General features: G+C 37.8%; 1 protein-coding gene across 10 annotated transcripts in view; it reads right to left on the minus strand.

Annotated features, from left to right (window-relative positions):
• The window catches only part of LOC109837516, a 31,084-nt gene extending 15,361 nt beyond the window's left edge, over nucleotides 1-15,723 (minus strand). For all 10 annotated transcript variants that reach the window (XR_002246305.1, XR_002246299.1, XR_002246306.1 and 7 more), the window contains exon 1: nucleotides 14,477-15,723. Coding sequence is in view for 1 of the 10 variants with exons in the window: in XM_020405797.1 (XP_020261386.1) it covers nucleotides 14,477-14,551 (75 nt within the window). In the remaining 9 variants the exon portion in view is untranslated. The remainder of the gene's footprint in view (nucleotides 1-14,476) is intronic.

Genomic DNA, 22,301 nt, shown 5'->3' on the forward strand with positions numbered 1-22,301 from the left:
ACATTGCTCAGTGAACATGCAGATCAAGCAACAGTGTCTTTAATGAGAGTTAACTATCACCCTACCCATCTTTCCCATCCCCCAAAAAGAGAAAAAGAAAAAAAAATTAAAACAACCGCCACTACTGAGCACACCAATCTGCCCATTTGATCACACAAAGATGCCGCTAATTTTACTGAAACCATAGGCAAAGACTAAACTTAAGGTATTGCCCCCACCCACTGCGACAACCGCGCTACAAAACAACATCGGTAGTTTTTCTCCAGTGAGCGGTAATTGTATACGTGTGCGTTTACCTCTACATGTATATATTAGTTTAATTTTTTATTAAATAAAAGTTTTCAACCAATATATCCTCTTCCGCTTCCTCGTAGTTGCTATCCATGCTATCTTCTCATCCTCCTCTAGCTATTATTGTTGTTGCTCCTCCAATCTTTCTCTACCACTGCCAATATGGTATGTTATAAACAAAAGCAGAACCACTACTATCTAGAGTCTTTTAATACACTGGTCACTGAGCTACCAACATAGAGCACTTGAACATAGGCAACATTAAGAGTGGCATTCTTTATGAAATACAGTTATCAAAAGAAGACATTCCTTATGAAATAGTTGGCGGTGAATAATGTCTATCCATCATCAACAGGAAACACCATCAAGGTTTATGACATGCTCGAATACAAGGGAAACATAGGAAGGTTCCACGGATCTGATAACCAGTTGCAATTTCTTAGATCCTCATCCTAATGACAAGAAATTCATTTGTAGGTGGCCAATAATACGCAAATTTTCATTATGTAAGTACAAAGTCGATCACGTTAATATGTTTGTGTTTGATGAAACAAAATACTCAAGAGGGTAACTAACATTTTGAATTAGAGAGGATTGCTATTCCACTTTTCTTTTGCATAAATTTTTTGCACAAATCTTATGTAGTTTCTTAAATCATCTTCCATTCTTCTAATGGCATTAGATTTATTTGTATGTATTTGGTAATACCCAAGTTCTAATTATGCACATAGAACACATTGGTGTCTATGGTTACATAAAGTGCTAAGCGGCCTAGGCGTTGGACCCGATGCCTAGAGACTAGGCGCCTAGGCGGTTTTCTTATTTTATATTTTTTAATTATAATAATTGAATAAATCCCAATGTTATCGAAAGCTTAGGCGTCAAACTGTTGCCTAGGCGGATTTCTTTCATTGTTTAAATGGTGGTGGAGGAGATTTTTCTCAAGGTTGGATGAGGTAGAGAAGGTGTTCATAGTTAAAGACTGAAGGAGTTTGGAGTAGATTGGAGGACGCGGAGGCTGCAATAGAGAAAATCACGATCAATGCCAAAAGGGTACCGTCCACGTAAGCAAATCATACTCCCCTAGGTACCCCCAAAACTTAGGTGGGCAGCCTAGGTGCCGGTTAGGCCTAAGCGTATGCCTAGGTGGGCCATGGGGAAGCTTTATAGAACAATATCAGTGACTGCTAAAATAAAACACTTAAGAAGGGAATTGGAGCTAGAGTTAAAAATCAAGGTTTGAATTAGTATGGCTAGTTTTTTTGGCCTTTTACCGATTTGGGTTTTTGGTCTTTTGCCTTGTTTTCTCTTAGCTTTGGGGTTCCTATAACTACCCCCACATATCCTCAGTTCTATAAAGACTAAGAGAGTGTTTTAAGAGCATTTAACAAGGGTTTTAAAGTTTGGTTTAAGTTTGTTTAAAAAGCTTTTAAGTATTTTTCAAGTTTCGGTTTGTGAAGAGAATTTTACAAGAGCAAGTGGAGATCATCCTTTGGTGTTTGAGCATTCACTCTTCTCCCTCTCTTGTTATCATATAGAGAAGTTTTCCTAAACTCAATCTAGCTATTTTATATGTTTGATTTGTATTTCCATAAGCTAGAATTTATTTGAGTTTAGTTTTGATTTATCTCATTGTTACACACACTCACATTGAGCTTTTAGTATTTTTGTACATAGTTAATTTATGGTTGTGAGAGTTATAACAATTGAGTATGAGCCTACATTGAGTTCTCATCTATTGTAGAGAAGAAACTTGTTGTATTGTGATCTTAATTGTGTAGTTCATTTTGTATTACACTAGTACACCAAGAGGAGTGTGTAGTGAGAGACAGGGTCATTCCAAGAGGAGTGGGGTAGGTGGTAATGCCTAGAAAGAGGTTGTAATTCCTAACACTTGAGGGAGACACGGGCTAGAGACCAACACTTGAGGTGGTAGTTAGTGTAGTTACATTGTGAGTGTGTAAAACCCCGTCAATTTGAAAATTTTCATGATAAAGTTGGAATCTAGAAACACTCAAAAGATCAAAGTTGTAGGTCTCTTTAACAGCTTTCAAACAAATCTTAAATCATCTTAATCTGAGGTCGGATGAGAAAGTTACAGGCAAAATACCAAAGATGATTTTCCCAGTCAGACTAGGTTTCTTGGTTCGGGTCAAACGGGTTTGTTTTGGGTTTGCCTCTATAAATACCTATGTTTTTTTATGAAAATTCCTATTTTTTATCATATCTCTGAACCCTAACAGCCACCCTCTCCCCTCAAAAACCCTAGATCTTTTTCTTATAAATTTTGAGATTTTTGTGAACCACAATACCGACACGATGGCAAGATCATCGACGTGGGGCAATGGAGAATGTGTTGTTTGCACTTGTGGATTGTTTGCTGTTTATTTCAGAGGCTTGCACATGATTTTAAGGTAAGATTCCTCTTGCTCAAATCTGAATTTAAGATTTATTATACATTATATGCATATTTTGACTGTATTTGTGGTTGGTTATAGTTTTTAAATTGTGATATAATTATCTGTGTGGATTGTTTGATGATAGGTAAGAATAACTGATATTGTAAGCATAAGAATTAATAGATTATTATTTTTAAAGATTAGTTTTTAGAATAACTATGTTGAGAAAGAATTTATTTGGAAAATAGGTTAGTTTTGAATAGTTATTAAAATAGATAATTTAAAATTATTTATTTCGGAAAAGGGGTCATTTTTAGTTGTAAAATTATTTTTGGCAAAAGAATTATATTTTGATAATTATGATGATTTAAAAGAATTTATTTCAAAAAATAATTATTTATTTTGGATTTAAATTAAATTATGATTTTGTGTTGGTAGTTGTAGACTGTGATATTTTTTGTGTAAAACGATCACAGTTTTTCGATTTCATTTTTAACCATAGTCATATTAGATATTATTTAGCTACTAATAAGTTGTATGAGTAGTTAGAGGGTTGGATACCAAGATATTGAATGAAACCGGATTGTATGCATGTTTTTACTGATTCATGATTACATTTCATGTTTTGTGAATATTTTACTGTATTTGATATGTCTGCTTTTATTGTTCCTATTGTGTTTGAGAACCATTAGTAGTTCATGACTTAGTGGCCTCGTGCGTCATGGACAGACCTAGTGACATGTGTGGGTGTGTTGACTGAATTTAGGTGGTGAACCAGAGATATTGTGGACTTTGATTGTTGACTTAGAAAAACGAAAAGAGTTAGGATGAGAAAGTCTTTGTTCATGTGATCGGATGTGGCTATTGATGTATCTTCCAGGCTCGCATCAGTGAATTCGTGTAGTCACTGGGGTTGGTTTGTTAGGCTAAAGTGAATTCGTGTAGTCACTTTAGTCAGTAAAAATCGTGTAGTCACCCGAGTCCTGCTTGAGTTCGGGCCAGACAGGAATCAGATTACGTGTAGTCCTCTGACCAATTCGTGTAGAGGTATTGGATGCACGTAGGAGATTTATGAACAGTCAGTTATCTGATAATATGAGCGTTGACTCTGTGTGAGATGTGAACCAGTGACCTGTTATAGGATGACTAGTTACATGACTTCGTTTCTTGGCTAAGTATGAATTCTTGTGAGATGTAGGCCAGTTGTATTTCTTTCATACATAGATCAAGGTTAATATTTAATTATCTACAATTTAAGATATATATGGTATATACATGAGAGTTTTCTTGTTTGAATTATTTCGCTCGACATACTACGTCTCTTGTTGTAGATTTTTAAGTATTAATTTTATCTAGTTGTATGACCTTGTTACTTGGATGATTATTCTGATCGCTAGCTGCATGATCTTGTTACTTAGTTGATTTTCTTGGATTCTTTTGATTATTATATTCTAGTGATAGATTGCATTTAGATTATTAGTGTTCCAGTAGCATGCTTCTATTATTATTACCTGTTTTTGCCTTGGTCGTCGATCGTTTCTATTTCTCTCTGTGGGATCTTGTCGTGTGCCATGCATGCTGACATACATCTGTTTTCTCTGATGTACGTCAGACTTAGAGGAAGGACAGGTCCAGCTTAGAGATGTGTCAGAGCTAGGATATTCTCAGCAAGGGTGTCTTGCAGACAGAACAGAAGAAACCGAAGCTTATTTATTGATCCTATTTGCTTTTGTAGTATTTTCTTTCTTTTTCGTTGAACGATGTATTTTATATTTCTTTAGTTTTTAGTTCAATTTTGTATAAGGACATGTTGATCCGAATATTATGTCTGGGATGATATTTACTTGTGGGATGATATTCACTTATGATATGTCTCTTTTCCATTCTGAGTTGTTCATTATATTCTTGATATGTGTGATCGGGGACCTATAACTTCACATTTTAAATTGCTTGACGCTTAGCGTATTAGATTGAGTAGAAATGACCTAGTATCTATTTCTCCTCAGTCTAATACGTCGTGGGCTTGTTCACGTTCCGATTCCCTGATATTTGAGAAGCAGGGTGTGACATAGATTGTGTGTGCCTAATGGAGATAACAGGGGAGAGTTACCAGAGGAGGCGCACAATTATGCTTTCAATTCCTCCAAGGGCACAAAGATGTACCGAGACTTAAGAGCATTTCTGGTGGCCAGGAATGAAAATGGAGATAGCCTGGTTTGTGTCAAAATGTCTAATATGTCAGCAGGTGAAGGCTAGGCATTAGAGAACCGCCGGATTATATAGGCGTTAAAAATTACCTATAAGTTTTCGAACACAGATCGAGACGAAGAAAAGACGATTAACATCGATATCCAAGTCAAAGAGGATCATCTGACGCCAAAACGAAACGATGAAACGACGAAACAACAACGAGATTTAGAATGCATGATTTGAGAAGAAAATTGATGCATGAATATGAAGAACTAAAATTTCGACCATGATGCAATTCGAATCCAAAATGAGCTCAAAAGACAAGTTATAGGTCTCTTTGTCAGCTTTCCAACACAACTTGAATCACCTCATTCCGAGGTCGGATGAAAAAATTAAAGCCAAAATACCGAAGGCAGTACAAATTGTCTCAGAGTTCGAGATAATGTTTTGTGTCTCGGAATCTGAGACACAATAAGGTGTCTCGCACATGTGCGAGACACCCCGACCTATCTCGCACAGAATGAAGCCCCGAGACGCGTTTTCAACAGTGTTTAATTAGTTTTGACAGTTCCAGTGGCCTCCTAACTGCTTTGGGAATATCCTAAACGTGGGAAAATCATTTCTAACTGAAGATAAGACCAAATCACGAGATCTTATCTACAAGCATGGTGTTCAAGTCCTATAAATACCCTCTTCGTGCATTTGTGAAGGGTACAGACGAGATCTGAGCTCTTAGAAGAGTTGCTGACGTTTTTCAATGCAGAGTCACGAATTTCAGAGAAAGAGAAACGAGGTTTTGGCGATTTTCTGAACATAAAGGGAGATTTTCAAGAGATCCATAGCTTTTCACACATTTTCTTGAGATCAAACATTATTTTGATCTTGAGAAGAGTAGTAATCTCACATTGTTGAGGTTATTCACTTCTGTTCTAAGTTTCTTCGATTGAGACAAAGAACACTACGCCTTCTTCACAATCAATTTGGATCTGTGATTCGGTGATCCACGAGCTAATGCATCTCCGGCATAGGCAAAGATCGCACGCAAGCAGCGACCGATAAACAATATCTGCACGTGTTTCTAGGAGATCTTATTTGTTTGTTTTCATTTTTGTAAAGAAGTCTTATAAAAAGGCTAGAGTCTCTTTGAATTTGTAATTAGTAAACAATTGTAATGGGTTCCACAATGAAAAAGATTTCCGACGCAAACACGCTAGCGATCACAATGGGAGCCAACAGCCTCTCTGCCGAGGCTGTTGTGTCGCAACCGAAGATCAAAATCACGGTTGATGCAAAGGCTGTGTATGAGTTCGATCAACAGAAATTTGAGGAGTACCTCTTATCCTCCTCCTCTGGATCCTCCTCCCCTCACAAGTGCATGAAGATCGTATCTTCAATGAAGGTTCGCTAGTCTTCAGATCGGGTGAAGACCAAGAGTGATGATTCTCGCCCAATTGTTGCTGAGGCTCCCCCTCACAACACCCCTCCGGTGTCCAACAAAACCAAAAGTTCTGCTCGCAACAACTCCTCCTCAGTCAAGGAGTTATTTGTTAAAGGCGCACCGGTTCTGACGAAGAGGGCTCGTTAGAGGCAGCGCCAATGTCTCGCGTGTTAGTTCGTCAAAGCCTTAAAGCCGGTTGACGAAATTCGTTATCACGCGGATCTAGAGCTTAGGATGCGTCAAGCGACTCAGCCGCCTCAACGGTAAGAAATTAACCCTTCCTCCAAGCCATCAACCAGCGAATGGGTCCGTGTTAAACGGACTCGTTCAACTCTCGAGGAACGCATCCGGAAACGTCGTGCACTTCTTGCGCACGCGCGTATTCTTATGCAGAAAGCACATGAATTACAGAAAAAAGAGGTGGTTAAAAAATCACCAAAATCACGTCAAGTCTGGATGCTAAAGTCCAAAACAGCGTCGAAATCAACTCGGAAGACGACCGAGACACTTCAAAGTGTCTCGCAGGCCGAGGCACTTTGATGCGTCTCGCCCAAAAAGATGGTCCCGTAGCTGTTTCTTCGTTTCCGTCAACCTCCGTTCCTGCTCCGTTCCTGCTCCGGTCTCTTCCGTACCTCCCATAAAGCCCCATGACGATGTTGATTTGTCAAGATTTAAGATAACGATAGTGGTTCGTCTTGGTCCTTTGCACGAGGATCGAGACAAAGCTCTGGTTAAAAAACGCTTAGGTCCGGTGAATAAATCCCAAGAGACTCTTCAGACTGGGGATCGTACGCGTCGTCCCATCAAGTCAAAGTCATCCCAGATTGGGAAAACTCCGATTTTCACCAGCTTGGGGTGCGTGTTGAAGTCCAGAAGCCCGTTGAGGTTCCATACCCGTAATGGGGTGGTTCCAAACGTGTGACTCCTAAGAACGCTAACAAGATGACACATCTCGGAAGAAGACGTGTTCGTCAGACAACGTTATATCTGGGGAATCATGCCAACACAAGATAAGTTGCTCCGACCATCATACCGATGAGTTGTACTATCAGACGAGGGGTACGAACAAGTCTCGAAAGAGAAATACTCGAGAAACGAACTCTCACTGTCCTTGTGAAAAACTTATCAGTGCAGTATTATCAAAGTGTAGCTGTCCCAAGACCGCTCCGAAGAGGGTCTCGGTCTTTGAAAGACTTTTTCCACTGAAGCGTCAAAACCCAAGCCAAGGCGTTTCCGTAAGAGAAGATCGGTCGTTTAAGATGATGAACTCTAAGAAGTCACCATCAACATGGCCGATAAAGAGAAGTCAACATGACGTTCTAGTCCCGACTCTTTACCGTTCATATCCCAACATTTAACTCGGATGCGCTTCGGAACTATCAGACGTAGGGTTTATCAAAAGATGTAGAGAGGGTTATTCTCAGATGATGAAGCATCGAACGCTTGCCCGCAGTCGCATCAGACGACACCATATCCAACACAAGACGAGGTCAAGAGACGTTCACGATCACTGCTGAGCAGTTAGCTCAGATGCTTTAAGATGCTTTAGCCAAGCAGAAAGAGGAGCTCAGAACTGAAATGAAGATGGAGATGGAGTTGAACATGCAGCGCGTGAGGGAATTACATGCCCAACAACTTCAGTCTTTGTTAAATTAGCAGGGTGAATCCAGTCATCGTAACACTACTAATGAAGTAGACATGACTCGGAAGTGGATGAAAATATCAATGCTGATACTCCTCCTAACAACAATAACACTGGGGATGGTCCAGTTGAGCCTCTTCAACCTCCTCAGCAACCCCCAAAGAAAAATGTGGTCGAAGACAAGAAGATTAAGGATCTCGAGAGCAAAATCAACGTCTTGATGTCCGCTCAAGAGGTAAAGAAGACCAGCATCCCGTGTCCATAACCGAGAGAGTGGGAGTCACTTACATATTCGGCGAAGTTCAATCTACTTAACTTCACGCCGTTCGACGGGAGAGGTTCACCCATTCAGCACCTGATTTATTTTAAGTCTCACCTGGACATGATCTCTGGCAACGAACCTTTGATGATCCGGTCATTCGTTAGGACCCTTCGCGGGGTCGCATTCGATTGGCACCGTCATCTTAAGTCGGGGAGTGTCAATAGCTGGGATGACATGAAAAGCCTGTTTCTCACTAACTTCTTTAACGATGACACTTAAGTGTCGATCGGAATGCTCTTTGATGAGAAGCAGAAAGACGAAGAGTCGGTCAATAACTTCTTCAAATGCTTCTGGAATAAGGCAATAAATTACCGAGATCCGATCACAGAGAAGTTTATCCTCCAAACTTATCATAATAATCTCTTATTAGATGTGCTGGAAGCCATGAGAGTGGCACCATCCAAAACTTGAAAAGAGTTGAAGGTGCACGACGAACAAGTTTTCCTCAAAAGAAAGAAGGCGGAGAGAGGCCAACCGATGACACATCCTCCGAAGCAAAACTTCGTTCCTCATGGTAGAGGGAAGGTGCCAACAACTGTGGTAGACGCAAATCAAACGTTCCAACTGCAACCGTAACAACAAAAGCCGTAGCAGTCACCATCTCAATGGCAGCAGCGACCTCAAAGGCAGCAGAAAACTTCTGAACCAAAATTCCCAAAGGCCGTGTATGGTTGCATTGTCGGTCGAGTCACGTTCTAACTTATATGCATTTAGAACCGGGGCGTGACATTTGATTTCACTTGATGTAGGTGGAATTCATTTCGAAATAGATTGATCCACGCAAGCCATCACTAATCTTTCTTTCTAATGATAATTTCATTGTGCGTACTCCAATGTGTTCCTGGATTTGGTCTCATGATCTTTTTGTATTGAGAAGAATTATCTACAAGTTTCTATTGTGATTTTTATCTCCTTTCTGTCCTTTTGTCCCCTTGAATTCAATGACCAGAATGATGACGAAGGAAAAATAGTGACTCCTACAAAGCATAGAGAAGAGGCAATATTTATGCTAAACCACAAAGCTTCAAGGTGAACTGTTTATGCTAAACCACAAAGCTTCAAGGTAACCGAGCATACTTACAGCTTTTGTTGTCATGCCCCTAGCCACAAGCATGTTGTTTATGCTAAACCAGAAAGTAATATGACTTCAAGGTGACTAAGCATACTCTATGGCTTTTGTTGTCAAGCCCCTCGCCCACAAGCATCTTGGCTCAACGTAAAATCCTGAGACCCACTGAGAGCAACACTTGGTTCGACGCAATTCTCTGCCAAAATTGACTAGCCAACGTTGCAACATGATCTCTTGACTATCTATTTAAACCCACTGAAATCGCTTATATCACCCAATGTGGGACTCAAGGTTTAGGATGTCACATATGTCCTTACCTTAAACAAGTCATCTATTGGATATCAAAATTGGAGATGGCATGGTGACTAGAAAAGACAGTTAATCCCTGCTGGGCAGCTTATAAATTATAATACTAGTGATAGGTAAAAGAAAATAATTTTTGCTTTAGTTACGTCTTTATCAAAATTAATAGCTTTGTTGTCAAGTGATTATTGTTCATTGTAATTCATCAGAGCATGTCTCGATCAGAAGATCATCTGTTGTATATGCATCAGTTAAATCATTTGTCATTATACAATTATTAGTTAGACCTTTCCTATTGTGCAGACCACTACACAATTAAAATTCTCTTAAACAAATTTCATGTTTCACTTTTCTTGTCTGCTTTCCTCCATCATCCTATAATTATACAAAAAAATTGCTCAATTAATCATTCCGAGATTTTTATCATGTTAAAATTCTCTAAATAAATATATACCAGAACTTATACTACATTATCGAGCTTATCATGCATTCCTAATGACCTATCATGTACATGCAATCTGCTCGTAAGACATGAAGCATGAACTTAATGATCACTGTGGCATTGTTACTTACGGTTTGTTGCAAAGAATGTAAACTATACCTATTAGCAAGACTTTTTAATCGTCCATTTGGTAATGATTATTGAGACTTTTAGTTGTTATATTTTTGCATAATATTAAATTTTCCAATATCATGACGCAGGGGGTATTTGCTAGTTTAAGTACATAACTAAGAGAGGCAGACTGAATCACATTAAGTTACACTAGTTTAGACTTAACTTATGTAAGCAGACTGAACCATACAAGCGTTTGTAGGGTTGAGCTGATTGTGAGATGACAGTCCCATGTCTATCAAGTCCTGCTTGCATTTAAGCTCAATAAATTAGGATGCTACAGAAATTTCACCAAATCTTGTCCCTATAAAGCATGGGAATGGAAATGTTCAAATTAACCAAGGATCTATGATTGAAACGACAACTATTTTGGTTTTAAAATGTCTCCTCAAAAACTATGGCTCAGGAACAACCTTGAAACAGTTGAATCAGCCTTATCAATCAACTGTCGTGTGCTACAATACCAGTTTCAGCTTGCATTCGTCACGGCTCTTGGATAATAAACAAAGTTTATTATTTCTTGCTTCATGCTGCAGCAAGAGGTGGAGGTTGATGATATAGAACAATGTCTTATGATCCTTATATTTTGTAGAGAGAGCCTACAATGCTATGATAACAAGGACCACAAAAGTCACTGAAAAGATTAGACACCAAGGAAGAATCATCCTTAGCAATTCTGAACAAGGAATAGATAGAAGTCTATTTACTTTTTTACACTTGGAAGAAGGTTGATCAAATGCCCAAACTTAGAGTCTACTTAGAATACGTTGAGACCCTAACAACTAAAACCAAAACCTTAATAAAAAAACTTCACTTGGAGAATGAAACATTATATATTGTGAAATAGTTTGGTCGGGGAAAGGGCCAATTTATCCTTCCTTGCAACCTTGAGATAGCACTCCGTAAAAAAAGGACAGATTCAGAAATAAAAAAGGGCAATACACTATAAGGTTCATGAACTTTCTTGCTAAAAACGAGCATGTATATAAATAACAAAAGAAAATGACTACACAATTAGCTAAAATTTATTGATGTTTAGGTACCAAGATTTTAAATGTCGGATGTCAGGTTCATGTCGGACGGCTGAAATCCATGTCGGATAGCGAAAATCGGGGATACATCGGGGGACATAGACTAAATATCGGATTGCCATATCGGGTGGTGCGCGTATGTATAATATCATGTCCTAAATGTAATCTAAGTATTCCTAAATTCAATATAAGCATACTTTATAAATTCTAGAGGCGCCGGCGATGGGTTGATTTCGACGTTGCAGGGAGGCAGTGCCGACGACGACGGGACGTCGCAGGGAGGCAGTGCCGAAGCTATTCTGCTGGCGATGGGTTGATTTCGACGTTGCAGGGAGGCAGTGCCGACGACGACGGGACGTCGCAGGGAGGCAGTGCCGAAGCTATTCTTCTTCTTCTTTGTCTGCTCAGGATCCTTCGGATGAGTCACCGACCACCCTCTTCTCTTTATCCCGACGACGGGATACCCTGTCGTCCTCAAGTTCGGTTAGGATTCGGATTTCGGGGCGCAAGGGGAGATTGACGACGGGGGACCGAGATGGAGGTGGGGGGAGGACATCGTCGTTTACAAAAGGAGTGATGGGTTTCCAAGTCCGCTGCAGCCCTAATTTTTCTCTTTTCTTTCTATCAGCTTCATAAGAAACCGTTAAACATGAGAACGAGTCAAACGGGTTTGGGTTTTTATCACTAAACTCAAACCCGATAACAAAAAAATAGATCTAAAAAAATGGTCATATCGGCCTTTTTTTCAAAGATGAAAAATCGGTCGATATGCACGATATGGCCCCGATATTTCCGATTTGGCCCTAAAAACCGACATACGAGTTGAAAACGCCCATGTCGTGTCGTTCAACACGCCCCTTAACCGAATTCGCCATGTTGGCGGAAGTTTATTGTCGCTGCCAATACTGTGCCTCGTGAACATGCAGATCAAGCAACAGTGTCTTTAATGAGAGTTAACTATCACCCTACCCATCTTTCCCATCCCCCAAAAAGAGAAAAAGAAAAAAAAATTAAAACAACCGCCACTACTGAGCACACCAATCTGCCCATTTGATCACACAAAGATGCCGCTAATTTTACTGAAACCATAGGCAAAGACTAAACTTAAGGTATTGCCCCCACCCACTGCGACAACCGCTACAAAACCAAACATCGGTAGTTTTTCTCCAGTGAGCGGTAATTGTATACGTGTGCGTTTACCTCTACATGTATATATTAGTTTAATTTTTCATTAAATAAAAGTTTTCAACCAATATATCCTCTTCCGCTTCCTCGTAGTTGCTATCCATGCTATCTTCTCATCCTCCTCTAGCTATTATTGTTGTTGCTCCTCCAATCTTTCTCTACCACTGCCAATATGGTATGTTATAAACAAAAGCAGAACCACTACTATCTAGAGTCTTTTAATACACTGGTCACTGAGCTACCAACATAGAGCACTTGAACATAGGCAACATTAAGAGTGGCATTCTTTATGAAATACAGTTATCAAAAGAAGACATTCCTTATGAAATAGTTGGCGGTGAATAATGTCTATCCATCATCAACAGGAAACACCATCAAGGTTTATGACATGCTCGAATACAAGGGAAACATAGGAAGGTTCCACGGATCTGATAACCAGTTGCAATTTCTTAGATCCTCATCCTAATGACAAGAAATTCATTTGTAGGTGGCCAATAATACGCAAATTTTCATTATGTAAGTACAAAGTCGATCACGTTAATATGTTTGTGTTTGATGAAACAAAATACTCAAGAGGGTAACTAACATTTTGAATTAGAGAGGATTGCTATTCCACTTTTCTTTTGCATAAATTTTTTGCACAAATCTTATGTAGTTTCTTAAATCATCTTCCATTCTTCTAATGGCATTAGATTTATTTGTATGTATTTGGTAATACCCAAGTTCTAATTATGCACATAGAACACATTGGTGTCTATGGTTACATAAAGTGCTAAGCGGCCTAGGCGTTGGACCCGATGCCTAGAGACTAGGCGCCTAGGCGGTTTTCTTATTTTATATTTTTTAATTATAATAATTGAATAAATCCCAATGTTATCGAAAGCTTAGGCGTCAAACTGTTGCCTAGGCGGATTTCTTTCATTGTTTAAATGGTGGTGGAGGAGATTTTTCTCAAGGTTGGATGAGGTAGAGAAGGTGTTCATAGTTAAAGACTGAAGGAGTTTGGAGTAGATTGGAGGACGCGGAGGCTGCAATAGAGAAAATCACGATCAATGCCAAAAGGGTACCGTCCACGTAAGCAAATCATACTCCCCTAGGTACCCCCAAAACTTAGGTGGGCAGCCTAGGTGCCGGTTAGGCCTAAGCGTATGCCTAGGTGGGCCATGGGGAAGCTTTATAGAACAATATCAGTGACTGCTAAAATAAAACACTTAAGAAGGGAATTGGAGCTAGAGTTAAAAATCAAGGTTTGAATTAGTATAAGAACATTACTATTCTATTTTACCAGAATATTTTCTTTTTGTTTCTTACTTTCTTTTCTTTTCTTTTAATTCTGCCCATGAGCGGTGGATAAAAGGTCATTCCAGTTCAAACTGCACAAGTTAGTTCCTCCCTTGGCTGTTATATTGCTTCTTGTTCCCATATTCTTACCTGCTCATTATGAAATATGTGGCTATCCATGAAAAAGGTTGTGGAAACCCATCTAGGCTAGACCTCGGGAAACACAGCTTTTCTCCTATAAAAATTATAGGGTTGCCAATGGATCATGGTGCATACCTAGAGATAACAAGTCCATCTACCTTGTAGTAGATATAAGTACAGGCTTGCATCCTGTTGTACTTGATGCATAAAAACACCATGGTAAAGGGTACACTTAATTTGTTAGCTGTCATTAATGTATTACTTTTATCAAAGTTCTAAACCAATTTTTGTTATAGCCATAAAGGTAAAATAAAACGATTTCAAGTTAATTCATAAGTGCATAACACAGTGCTCAAGCAGTTTTTTGTGATATTAGTCGACCGCACACCATCAATACGCAATCATAGGCATCGAGGAAACTGCTACATTACTTTTGTCAAATTTCTTCAACATAAGCAATTAACAAAGTGTAATAAAAGGCTATCATACAACATAAAAGAATCACATTAAGCGGCATAAGCATAAAAAAGCGTGAAATAAACCAACAATTAAGTATAAAAAAGACATGTACCTTCCTTTTGTTGCATATGCATCGGCAAGGGATTAACCAGCATCGATGGAGTCCTCTTGTGGTAGCCCGGAACATCTAGCAAAGATGTTACATGCAGTTCCAACCACCCACAAAGCTTGATCAGGCTTACCGACCTCCAAATAAGGCAGTTCAAAATGTTTACTAACTCTAACCCACAATGCATTTGCCTAAAGCTAATCCTTAACCCTGCTCTCCCCTTTCCTAGCTTGGGTGCACGAGCCTCTTGCCATGGACACAAATGCAAAATCCCACATCTTTCTTTCCTTCTCCAGTATCTAAATCAAATTCTTTCATTATTACAGTTGCTTCACCGGGCCTCCCCACTGAAATCCTTATATGCGTTGTTTCTAGGTCCAAATCTAACATTTCAGAATCCGATATATAAACTTCTTAATTCCTTGCATTCTATTCCAATGCCTTGTCATTCTCATTAAATCCAATATAAACGAGCGAAGAAGTTTCCTGACCGTAGCAACCTCAATCGAATCAAGGCTATAATGTTAATTCAAATTAATATCTCCAATTCTTTCCAACACAATGGCAATACCTCTCTTGAAATCAGAATCAACTGCATACGCTACTGTCAAACGCTGATACACAGCAACTTCTGCATTAATAGGCTTGAGCAATAGACCTCCTCAATTCCAAAAGCTAGAGTGATCCAAGCGCCCCATATAAGAATTCGCTCGTACCAGCCAAAAGTTGTACCCCGAGGAGAACAATTTTAAATTGAGAATCACTGAAACCCTCCTTCTCGAATCGATCAAGAATCGCTACCGCTGACTCCAAGCTATCATGAAGCCTGCAACTGATCAAGATCGGCAAGCGAAGTGCTCTCGCCACGGAAATTGACCGGCTTTAATCTCTTTCAAAGATCCCCAAAGCGTTGGCACTAACATCTACGGCTTTTACAAGAGATTTGGGGGGGGGGAGGCTAAAGAATCGACTTTCAAAGAGGAATCAGAGGATCTGAAAGCCGCCAAAACGTCCCCTATGGTGTTCAGTGACGAACAGAGAGAGGAGGGGCATTTTGAGAAATGTTTTGGATGTGGCGGCGGAGGAGGAAGGGCATTTCGGGAAGGGTTTTGGGGGAGTTTTATGGGGATGGAGTTGAGGGTAAGCGAATGCAAGCGTATTTAGGGAAGAGATTTTTAGTTTGGTGAAGTGAGAGAGGGGAGAAGACGAGGGTCTTCTCATGCCGGAGCAAGAGGGGACTCGTGGGGGGGTATTGTGGGAAGAGTCGGAGGAGGACTTTCAACGAGCTAAACCCTGAATAAACCCACAGCGGTTGATCGTGGGGGGGCCCTTGATGATGAGCATCGATGACCGTGGGATGGTAGTTGGAGAGCATGGGGAGATGGTTGACGATGAGTTTTTTTGAAGTTTTCTCTCTGAATTTTCTTTATTATTTTGCGCTAAAAAACTATAGTAATTTTAATTTAGGGATTTTTGCATATATACCCTTTTCTTTTTTTATTTGCAGATTTACTCCACAAATCTCGATATTTGAAAAATTAGACTCTATTTTTCTCACGGTGGATTTTTCTACTCCTTTTGCATTGCGGTATTTGGTTTTTAAATGGAACAGTGTTTAAAAAATTCAAATTTCCAACAAGATTGTAATATTTTCTTGTTTATAAACCAAAGCTCTCGAGCAAGAGGGCTGGAAAAGCTGAACGTAAGAGAATTGGAGGGCACGTTTGCAAATATTAAGATGGTTGAGGATATATATGTTGGGTATCAACTCAAACTCCAAGTTAGTATAGTGTTTTTAATTTTTTGTATAACTTTATGAGAATTAGATAGGGTTAGAGATCTATCATGATTAGAAGTTTGGGTTCCATCGTGATTAGGAGTTTGAATCTTATTCTAATTAGGAAGTTAGGCTAGAGATAGGATTTTGGTTTCCCTATATATGATTTTGGTTTCCTTATATATGTCCTTCTATTGTTAGAGGAAAAACTAAGAAGAAGCAGATGTGTAGAGAGAAAGAGAGAGAGTGTTTGGCAGTCTTTGTTTGTGCAAAAGATTATAATTTAGAGGTGATAGTGGATTGATTTTGATTCCGTAGTTTTTCCCTGTTGAGGGTTTTCCACATTAAATCTTTGTGAATGTTTTTTCTGTGTTTGGTGGTTTTTCGGGGTTTTTACAAGATCTAAAAATGCCCTACAAGTGGTATCAGAGTGGGGTTCAACGTAGAGGTTTGATCAGTGCGCGATTCGCGAAGGCGTCAGCGGTCGAAGCGCGGAGGTCGACATCGAGAAAAGAAAAAAGGGTTACTGTAGCGACGACAGAATACTGTAGTGGGTACTGGTCACGCAGATCCGATGGTTGAGGTTGATTTGTCTTTTGATCGAGGACTTGGAGGTGGATTTTGGTGATCCAGGAGTCGTTCCTAGGATTTTTCGACGTACTGAGTTCGTTTTTTATGTTGGTTTTATCAAATTCAATCTCTACAGTGACTGATTTGAATTTTGATTGCGGTTAGAGGATGATGACTTCTTCGGGTCCGAAGTTTGATATTTCGCTATTCAAAAGCGAGACAAATTTTGTAGTATGACAGTGCACGGTTCAAGATATTCTTATGCAGCAGGGTGTTGATCAAACTTTAGAGGATAAGAAACCTGAATGATTGAAGGATGTTTAATAGAGTTCTATGCAAAAGAGGGCAGTTAGCACAATTCATTTGGCACTCGTCCCCGAGATCAAGTACAATGTTATACAAGAGACCACACCAAGAGGGCTGTGGGAAAGGCTCGAGGGGATTTATGCGTCGAAGTCGATGACCAACTAATTGTGTTTGAAGATGGAGCTTTATTCGTTGAAGATGGAAGAAAGTACTGCAATTCAAGACCACATTAATGCCTTTAATCAGCTAGTTTGCCAACTTATAAATCTTGATGAGGAGATTAAAGAAGAAGAGCAGACGCTACTCCTATTGTCTTCCTTACCGAAGTCGTATAAGCCGTTAGTTCAGACGATAATTATAGGGAAGCAGACTTTGAAGTTCGACGATGTGACAGCACTCCTACGTGAGAATGAAAGAATGATGGGAAAGGAGAGCACATCTACTGGTGGTGAGAGTGCACTAGCTTTAGAAGGTTCTAATCGATGGAGGAGTACGGAAAGATGTGACAGTTATTGAGGAAGGTCAAAATCTAGGGCCCGAGACGACAGCGAAAAGGAGTGTTATTATTGCGGAGAGAATGGTCACATTCAGTTCAGATGTTCTCGGATGCGTGATGATTTAAAGAGTATTAGACAGATAAAGCTTCAAGAAAATGGGAAGAAGGCGGACTCCTCGGTGGTTGTGTGTGATGAAGATGTGGTTTTATTGATATAGAGTACAGGTACTGATGTGAGTAATACTTGGGTGTTAGATTCTGCAGCCTCTATGCACGTTTGCAACAACAAAAATTATTTTAACACATTGAAGACAGATGAAGAATTTAACGACGTGATTGTTGGAAACAACGAGTGTCACACACCGCTTTCCAAAATACAAGTATCAGTCAAACATAGCATAATAGTCAAGAAGTCATAAAATAGTTGATACGTATCAAGTTATAAAACAACACAACATCTAGGCACAAACAAAAATATAAGTATCAGTCAAACATAGCATAATAGTAAAGAAGTCAACAACAAATATACAATCATAGAAAAATATAATATCAACATGATATTATTTATATAGTATCATAAGACAACATATCACAGTATTAAAATATAATCAATAACACAAAATTGACAAAATATATAACAAATATATAGCATAAAAAATATGATATGGAATATAAATACATAATTCAAACAATTATCAATCACTAGAATATATGATAAAGCATATCAACTCAATAATATAAGTAATTAAAAGAAGAACATAAAGAAGATAAAAGATAAAAAAGTCTCAACAAAGTATTATATGATAAAATAGACGTAAGAATAAACAAGTGATTCAAACTAAACATATTATATAAAACATAGTAAAAATAACATAATTATATATATTCGACAAACAATATGATAAATCAGAAGTATATTAGTAATATTCGTAAAGTAAAATAATAAATATAAACAAGATACAACAATAATAGTTATTACTGTATAAAATTAATTCATATGTAGCAATGTATTGCATATTAGTCAAAATCACATAAATACAATCAACATAAATTTGTATAAAAACGTAGATATATTTTAGATAAACATGTCATGAATGATTGATGGTATATGAACATAAACACTGATAATACATGAAACATAATGTGATTAGACGAAGTTGATACTAGAATGATGAATGACCATAAATCAATAAAAATACACATCATAAATATAATAATATATGTGAATATACATCATAAATATAATAACATAGAGAACAGTGTCATATAAGTCAGCTAAAATGTAAGAAATGAACAAACCAAATTTAATTAACTAACAGTTAATAATATTTGTAAAATCAAGGCAACCATTTTTAAAATGATCAAATAAGTATAGTAATATACACAAAACACACAATCAATATAATTATATTAAAAATACAATCACCAAAGAATCCACACACAAACAGAAATACACTCCAAGGGTAAGAGTAAGAGAAAAATAAAATATAAACAATAGTAAAATCAATAAAAAAATAGTAATACAAAGAACACATTACAGCAAAAAGAAGTATATGCTTGAATATCAAAATATCAATACATTGTCCTTAGAAATAACGAACCAATGTGAACAAACTAAAACAACCTAACAAGACAAAACTGACTGATAAGATAACTATGTACTGGAAATGTTATGAGTTGAATAAAGAAAGAATAAGAATGTAATGCATATGTAGAATATTAAAATCATGAACTTATTAATGTATATCACTAAAAATAGAATATTAAAATCATGAACTTATTAATGTATATCACTAAAAATACGAACAATATACAATAATCTAAAACATAAGTTAATGTATATCACTAAAAATACGAACAATATACAATAATCTAAAACATAAGTAAATAATAGATTGTATATCAGAAAAGCGCGCACACACACAATGTAGATATGCAAAAGATATATTTAAATACAAGAAAATAATCTAATATCAAATATGCTATGTGATATATATGTGGAGTCTAGAGCAATGCGAAACACTTAATGACATGATTTGAACAATTAAAATATATAAGTAATGATATATATTTTTAATGAAAAACATATAATATAACACTATGTGTGATATATAAAACAATATAATAAATAATGTAGAAATCAATACAATCAAACGATATATAAGTCAAATATAAAAAACATAGTGGTAAAAATAATAACATATAAAATAATGACCGGTACGAGAAAAGAGAAGTTATACAAAGAGAGTGTAGTCGTGAAGCGACGAGACAAGAACAGTGGGAAGCCCCGAAGTCAAAAAGTGATAAGATAGGGACTACGATATAATTTATCGAGATGATAGGATAATGACTAACTATAGTCTTACGGATGAAATATGATATGCGTCTAAATTATCCATTATATTCTCACTGGTAGGAACTCGGGACCGGGACCTGCATGAACCACCAAAATAACCTGTCACGCCCCGCTTCCCAAAATACCGGGGAATCGGTATGTGAATGTGACGCCCCTGTTTTCATATATGGCTGCAGTCCAAGGTGAACCGAGAGATGTCAAACATGTCATGCACCCACACTGTGCAACAACACGTTTCACCATCACAGTAATATCTCTCTAGTGGAATTAAGTAAAAGTGCAGGTACAAATCAGGCAAAATAAGAAAAATAAATACAATAGACATGATGTAGAACGAAATATCTCATAAATATAATCATGTCTCAAATGAATAAATTAGAATACATTTGATACCTGAAAATAACTGTGAAATATCTCAATATGAGTCAACTGAAAATAGTATTGAGGCACACTGTCTTTACAAAATGGAATACAAAACTCTAATGTCTGAAATAAAACATAAAACTACAGTGGAGTCTCAACTACTAAAACTATGTGACAGCGACTATGCTGGAAATCCGTCATCCTGCAGCTCTACGAAACTCTGAGCTGCTACCTGAAAGGAAGTTAAAATAAAAAGAGAAATACAACAAGAGCGTCAGAGCGCTACATCAAGTTCACATCCATCCGCCCTCAGGGGAAGGGCTGCTAGATGTAGTGGAGGCTCTATCTATTAAGCATAGTCTACCTAGATCATTTTTCCCATATCTAATGGAATTAATAGTTAGAAATTTACAATACGAGACGTAGTACATCAAGCAAAATAATCAAAACAAGGAAACCCTCATGTATATACCATATGTCTCAAATTGTAGATAACTAAATATTAACCCTGGACTAAGAATGGAATAAAGTAATACAGGATAATAATGACTTCATAATGAACATCAGCATATGTAAATCTCATGTACTCGCAAGAACAAGGTATCTTAGTCATATATATGTCTCAACAAATAAATCGTCTCACTTTTGGCGTCCACCCAACTCAGGCTATCATATAATTGTCATGATGTAATCTCATGCAATATTCTGATTCATCGCATTACAGACTACCCAATCAGTATCCTAAACAGTGTACGCAACTCACTAGTCTTATCACAATCTCAGTGCGTAACATGAGTGCGGGATGGACTACCATATAGGTATCCTCAAAGACGGCTCACAAGCCTCATCGCACCCACTTGCGGATGGACTGCTAGACAAAGCATCCAAACCCGACTCAATGGCCTGTACAAATGGAATATCGACGCACTACCCCACGTAGTACTGAACTAAGTTCATCAATGATATCCATCTCATGTATAAACTATATATATCTGGTACATCGACGCACTATCCCAAATAGTATTGAGCTGTGTCCATCAACGATATCCAACTCATGCATGTAAATAAACCTCTAACTCAAGTGTAATCAACTCTGAGCTGTGTCCATCAACGATATCCAACTCATGCATGTAAATAAACCTCTAACTCAAGTGTAATCAACTCAACACTTGTCAAAATCCCAAATAAACCTCTAACTCAAGTGTAATCAACTCAACACTTGTCAAAATCCCCTTTTAAAATACTCATATGTGTACTACGATACTATTATTGTGCGTTCATGTCTGTACGTGTGTCATCATACGGCTCGAACCCCGTATTCATGATTTAAACGTAAAAAAGAAAATACCTCAAACAAAAGAACATAAGTATCGTATTCGTGAATAGTACCACATGCATGAATAGTGACAGTACTTATAAATAGTAACAATACTTATGAATAGTATCCATATGCATAAACAGTAAGACTATCTCCAGCAGGAAGGGAAAAGAGGGACTTTTGGGTGCAGCAGGAGGGGAAAGGGGAGGGGAAAATTGAAAAGAAGAGCAGAAGGGGAAATTTTTCCCTATGGTGAAATCTGCCACAGTGGGCCCCATAGCTGCATTTTAAATTAAACTAAAAAATCAAAAGCCCCCTACAATCCCTGCCACACGCGACGTGGCAGGATTTTATTGGTCCATCAAATTTAGTTTTTTTCCTTTCTTTTAAATTGAGTTTTAGGCATTTAAAAAATTTGAATTTTTTTTTTTTGCACCATTATTCTTTATTTTTCAAGATCTATAAATAGAGACTAAGTTTGTATAATTTGGACACCAAAAAAATTAATATATGGTGGTGTATATGTTAGAATGATATGGTTATGGTGGGTCCCAAATAAAGTAAAAAACTTTCTGAAAAACTAGCTGCTGCATGGTTGATAGAGAAATGAAGTTTATTGAATTAAATAAAGTGATGTGGCAG

The sequence above is a fragment of the Asparagus officinalis genome, chromosome 4 (genome assembly GCF_001876935.1).
Source record: "Asparagus officinalis chromosome 4, Aspof.V1, whole genome shotgun sequence".
NCBI classification, from domain to species: Eukaryota; Viridiplantae; Streptophyta; class Magnoliopsida; order Asparagales; family Asparagaceae; genus Asparagus; species Asparagus officinalis.